General features: G+C 47.8%; 1 protein-coding gene and 1 non-coding gene across 2 annotated transcripts in view; one reads left to right on the top strand and one right to left on the bottom strand.

Annotated features, from left to right (window-relative positions):
- VPS53 (VPS53 subunit of GARP complex) overlaps positions 1-6,191 on the top strand; it is a 46,788-nt gene extending 40,597 nt beyond the window's left edge. Inside the window, exons 8-10 of the mRNA XM_055089784.1 lie at positions 2,411-2,548; positions 4,290-4,394; positions 4,864-6,191. Of these exons, the coding sequence (XP_054945759.1) occupies positions 2,411-2,548; positions 4,290-4,394; positions 4,864-5,034 (414 nt within the window). The 3' untranslated portion in view covers positions 5,035-6,191. The remainder of the gene's footprint in view (positions 1-2,410; positions 2,549-4,289; positions 4,395-4,863) is intronic.
- On the bottom strand, positions 764-836 carry TRNAG-CCC (transfer RNA glycine (anticodon CCC)). The gene has a single exon. It is a non-coding gene; the product is annotated as a tRNA-Gly (tRNA).
- Positions 6,192-6,205: the final 14 nt, after the last annotated feature.

The raw sequence follows: 6,205 nt of genomic DNA, 5'->3' as shown, positions 1-6,205 counted from the left end.
CTCCCGTTGCGGAGCACAGGCTCCGGACGCGCAGGCTCAGCGGCCACGGCTCACGGGCCCAGCCGCTCCGCGGCATGTGGGATCTTCCCGGACCGGGGCGCGAACCCGGTTCCCCTGCATCGGCAGGCGGACGCGCAACCACTGCGCCACCAGGGAAGCCCAAAAGTTTTTCATTTTAATGAAGTCCGGTTTATCAGTTATTTCTTTCACAGACCACATCTTTGGTGTTATATCTAAAAAGTCATCACTATACCCAAGGTCATCTAGGTTTTCTCCTATGTTATCTTCAAGGAGGTTTATAGTTTTGTGTTTTACGTTTGGGTCTGTAATCCATTTTGATTTAGTTTTTGTGAAGGGTGTAAGGTCTGTGTCTAGATTCCCTTTTATTTTTATTTTTTGAACATAGATGTCCAGCTGTTCCAGCACCATTTGTTGGAAAGACTGTCTTTGTTCCATTGAATTGCCTTTGCTCCTTTGTGAATGACCAGTTGACTATATTTGTGTGGATTTATTTCTGGGCTTTTTCTTCTCAGTTGATCTATTTGTTTATTCTTTCACCAACACTAAACTGTCTTGATTACTGTAGCTTTATTTTATTTTATTTTATTTATTTATTTGGCTGCACTTGGTCTTAGTTGTGGCACACAGGATCTTCATTGCCATGTGCGGGATCTTCATTGCAGCATGCAGGATCTTTAGTTGTGGCACGCGGGATCTTTTAGTTGTGGCACGCGGGCTCTTAGCTGTGGCATGTGGGATCTAGTTCCCTGACCAGGGATCGAACCCAGGCCCCCTGCATTGGGAGTGCAGAGTCTTAACCACTGGACCACCAGGGAAGTCCCTACTGTAGCTTCATTATAAGTCTGGAAGTTGGGTAGGATCAGTCCACCAACTTTGTTCTTCTCCTTCAATACTGCGTTCACTATTCTGGGTCTTTTGCCTCTCCATATAAACTTCAGAATCAGTCTGTTTCAATACCTCACCATTTTTTGAGAGCAGTATTTCCCTCTGTGTTATCCCAAGTAAAACATTGATGGCTTCTCCAAATTTTTATACCATTGTCAAAATTATAATCACCATGACCATTAAGTTAATAGTGTTTCTCATTAATGAGTTTGTCTTGTCTTTAGTCGTTAATTCTCCTGTCCATAGCAAAGTACAGGGAGAATGAGAGAATTCAGGGTGTCATAGGGCCTGAAGGGATACCATTCCACCCCTGCTTGATATAATTATGAAAAGCTTTCTGAGAGGAGCAGGCAGTGGTAGATACTGCAAGACCTGTCCTGAACATAAGATTGGACATCAGAGTTGCAGCAATGAGACTGTCACCCTACTGCTACCTTTGTCTGGTTGGTGGGCATGTGATTCCGTTCTCCTAAACGGTCTGAACAGGCCAGTGTATATATGCCATTTCTGTGCCTGCAGTTGGTGAGCAGTCAGGAAAGCCGATAGCCTTCCAAGTAATTGGCATCCAAGAGGACCCAAAAACAAAGAAAGAAAGAAAAAGACAGTTTGTTGCCAAGATACTGATGTTTAAATTTGATTTAATCTCCTACATCCTCACTAGCATCCAGAGAAATCCAAAATAGAGCAGTACGGAATTACCATTTTTTTGCCTGTTGAATAAGCAAAAATTTTATGGCAGTTTTCAGTGCTGATGTGGGTGCAGTCTGCACTATGTAAATAGGTACATTCCATTCAGAAAGCAGTTCAGGATATGTAAGAGGAACCTTCCAAATGTCCTCATCCTTTGCTCTGTCCCAAAGACTGTCTCCTAAGGAAATGCCACTGATAGACCTAGAATTATATCTACACAGCTGTTCATCACAGTATTCATTATTTATAATAATAAAAATCTAGAAACAAAGTGTAGGGGAATGGTTAAAAATATTAAAGTTACACACACACACACACACACACACACACACACACACACACACACACACCATAGAGTACTGTATAGCCATTAAAAATCATGATTTTTTTTTAAAGACTGCCAAGATGGGAAAATAGAATTCAAAAAACTTCGTGGAAAAACCAGGTTGTAAAACTTGTCTATACACTATAACTCTAGCTTGTTATACACACACACAAACTGGTGGGAATGATACCACATGAAAATAGAATTCAAAAAACTTCGTGGAAAAACCAGGTTGTAAAACTTGTCTGTACACTATAACACACAAACTGGTGAGAATGATACCACATTGAAATGTGACATCTTATTATTTTTTCCTGGGTCATAGTAATTATAACTCATGTTTTTCCTTTTATATTTGTTCATTTTCAGAATTTTCTCCAATAAAAACATATTACATTTAAAATCAGGAAAATGTTATTTATCAGTGTGTGTACACTAGGTATCGTGTCCCTATGAAGTGGCTGGTTCTATTCTGCTCTCTTCCCTCAGCTGCTGCTGGACACCCACTCCCTGAAGATGGTCCTGCTCGATCTGCCTTCCATCGGCTCTCAGGTGGTGAGGAAAGCCCCAGCCAGTTACACAAAGATCGTGGTGAAAGGCATGACCCGAGCGGAGATGATCCTCAAGGTGGGGCTTGTTTTCTTCCTCGGGGTTTCGGTTAAAAGGGCCTGGTTTTCTGATTGCTTATTCCAAGGGGTACTGAGTACTAGTCTTTGAAAGCACAGATTAGGACCTATGCCCATCAGTCCTAAAAGATTGTCCACATTCTTTGGCTGAACCAGACTTTGGCCTCATCAGATATTGTTGAAAGTCAGTGTACTGTTACGGGGGGGTCAGGAATTCTATCTGACAAATGAATTCTTCATCGTAGTGGGATTCTCTTGTAATAAGATTTGACCAAGATTGGAGGTTGGGTGGCGTTGTCACTGTGAATCAGCGTCTAAGTCAGGGATGTCTCTGCTTCTCAGCAGGAATTTCTGGCCCAGCTATCAGTTACTCCGGTCCACGTAAGCCTCTTTGGCGCTCTAAACTCTGCCACTTTATAGGAACTCTGAACAGATGTTGCATAACTGATTCGAATCAACAAATGGGTTTTCTAAAGCCCCATTTAATAAAATATACATGGGGTGATGATGCTGAGAATGTCTGAAGCCTTGAGCTCCTGCATATGATTTCCATCTGGATGTGTCAAGGGGAAAGGGGGCCTATTGGGGAGGGGAGAGAAGGCTGGAGAAAAAACGGAACTGTCAGGGGATGTTCTTAGAAGGCCAGGGCCTGCAGGCCCTTCAGGTCTGTCTCCAAACAGAGTGACTCAAATGACAGAGGAGTGAAAAGTAGCGGCAGGCCCTGACCTGGGTGGGACCAGGTGAGGGGCCCGCACAGACCTCAGGCTTTGGCCTGAGGAAACCGGAAGCAGACTAATCCATTTCTTCCCTAGCTGGTTTACTCACCAGGGTGGAGAGCAGGGTTTAGAGAGAATTTCTGAGTGAATACTCCTTGCCAGTCTGAGTCATATTCTCAGAAATTCAAAACAAAACCAGTCTGCTGGCCCGCATGCTGCAGCTACTGAGCCTGCTTGCTCTGGAGCCCGCACGCCCCGACTAGAGAGAAGCCCGTGCGTCGCAACGAAAGATCCCGCGTGCCGTGACTAAGACCCGACGCAGCCAAATAAACAAATTAATTAAATAATTTTTAAAAATAAAAAAAAAAAAGAAAATTGAAGCAACAGTTGCCTCTTGAAAAAAGAAAACATTCTGCTGGGGGAAGGAAATCGGACGCCACACTGAAAACCAAATGGCAGTGAATGTGAGGGTTGTGATGCCATTGCTTTCCTGCTGTTGGTACATGAATTGGATGTAGTTAAATGAAGTTCCAGATTTTAAGTCTTGAAAAGAGTGAGGCTGTTCTAGGGGTTTTGCTTTTGAGAAAATGAACTTAATTCAGTGCCTTTTGAGGCCGTCCTTCGGGAACAGTGATACATCAGGACAGAAGGAGCAGGTACCACGAACGTACGAAATGTCTCAAACAGGGGACCCTGCAGCAGAGTGTTTCCCGTGGTCCTGATATTTAAAAAGTCACCTGGGATTCCCCCCAGGCCCTCTGAATTAGAACCTTCAGAGGAAGGACATAGGAAGCTGTACTTAAGAAGCAATCCAGGTTACATTTATGATTTAGGAAGCATTGCTCTAACTGAACGTCGAGATGAAACAGGCTGTCAGGACATTTCTGGGTTTGCAGCTGCTGCTGCCACCTAAGGAGATCGTGCAGAGTCCGTTTTGTGACTGGCCTGCAAGTGAGGAAAGATAATCCTCGGCCTCCGATCGTGAGTGTTCCCGGCAGGCCTACTCTCGTCTCTGTCCCTCGGTAGGTCGTGATGGCCCCTCACGAGCCGTTGGTGGTGTTTGTGGACAACTACATCAAACTCCTGACGGACTGCAACACAGAAACCTTCCAGAAGATCCTGGACATGAAGGTTAGCTCCGCGTTTTGTTTTGTTCCCGGGCACCTTCTTCTCGCGCTCGGTGGTTAACTGGGGGATGGGTATGGGCCCCCGGGAGCTATCTCAGAGTGCCCGTGCCTGGCCCAGGCTGCACACCCAACTCTCAGAAGCCTTTTAAGGAGGAGGAGGAACCGGGGCCTGTGAATGTCCCCGTTCTGATGGCACCCTGGCGCCCAGCAGAGAGCCAGGCTCAGCGGGACTGCAGTGGAGAGGAGGCTCCCCTCCCGCATCCTGCTGCCTGTCCTCCGCCCTCTCAGCCCCTTCTCCCTCCTCTCCTATTGCCTTTTCTCTTCCTCTCATTCTCTCCCAGGCTGCTACCCAGGGCTGGTATCTCCCTGAAGAAAGCCTTAATCCTCAGCCCAGTGAATACCAGTAACTGCGCTTGCCCTCGCGCCCTTCGGGGCCAGAGCTGACGTCACCCTCCTTTCTGTCTCCACCTCAGGGGCTGAAGAGGAGCGAGCAGAGCAGCATGCTGGAGCTCTTCCGCCAGAGGCTCCCCGCCCCGCCCTCAGGGCCCGAAGGCTCCAGCTCTCTGTCCCTCCTGGCTCCAACTCCAGAACAGGAGTCATCTCGCATCCGCAAACTGGAGAAACTAATTAAAAAGAGACTGTAGGAGCATCCAAGGGGCACTTTTCCCCCGGCCAGTGACCCCCGCCCCCCACCAGCACCCAGATCCCCGGAAGCCCCCCACCTCTCCTGTGCTTCCCCGACTCTCAGATCATCAGTCTTGAAACTTCCTGGGGCATTTGGGTCATTCACATGTTTCTCCCATGTCCTGTCTTAATTCCTGTCCTCATCGGAGAAGACGGGTAACCACCAGATTATAAAAAGGCAGTCGAGATGGTCCCTGATTCCTGCAGCAGAGGCAGCTGGGGGTGAAGGTTCCGTGTGCTTCACCTGCTGGTCCCAGGCGGCTCCCGACTGGTCCAGTTGTCGCTGACTCTGCAGCCTCACCGCCGCAGTCACACCCTCTGGCATGTGGTCCTGTTCCTTCCCATGCTTCTCTCCCAGCACCGTGGGTGAGAAAGCCTGGAACTCACCCCTTCCTCCACCTGCAGCTGTGTGAGGTTCCCTCTGCGGCCAGACCCTTAAGAGATGTCCTCTGGGCTTGGCTCTAGGGCCCAAGTTATGAAGTGGAAGATTACAGGTGTGACGGAAGAAAGAGGTGTGGCCTTTAGCTAAGCCCTAGTAGGAAAAGCTGGCTAAATAAGAAAAGCGCTGGAAGGGCAGGGAAGGGGCTGGGGGGGCACCTGGGCAGCTCAGTCGATAGATTTCACTCTGCCCAGATAGCATGGTGTGGCTCTGGTAAGGTTATCCAGCCTGAGCTAATTGAGGTTAACATTCTCTTCCCACTCTTGAAAGAAGGGGTGATGGGCTCATCTCCAAACAGCCACTTCAGCCATCTGTCCTCGGCCTGGGAGCTGGAAACCCAGTGGACTCCCACACCTGGTTCTTGTCACTCTCAGTGTGTACAGATCCACACTTCTCTGTGTGTTTCATTCACGAGGAGTCATTTTCTGGAAGTCTCCATAATGGCATTGAGATGTCAAGCTGCTGTTTTGCCCCCCGGGTGGTGGTCCCAGCCAGGGAAGTTGCTTTCTTGATTTATTACACTGTCAGTAATCTCCAAGGAGCCAGCAGAAGTCAGCAGGAGTTACGTTAAGTGTCTTGTTGATGGGCGCTGCATGCCCTGTGTGCGTCCTGTACAGACAGAGCATGTTTCTCATCTGGGGGGTCTGCATCGGAATCACCTGGGGCTCTTTTTTTTTTTTTTTCCAGTACAG

Source organism: Physeter macrocephalus, chromosome 14 (assembly GCF_002837175.3).
Source record: "Physeter macrocephalus isolate SW-GA chromosome 14, ASM283717v5, whole genome shotgun sequence".
Lineage (NCBI taxonomy): Eukaryota > Metazoa > Chordata > Mammalia > Artiodactyla > Physeteridae > Physeter > Physeter macrocephalus.
This window is presented reverse-complemented; position numbering and strand designations above follow the sequence as displayed.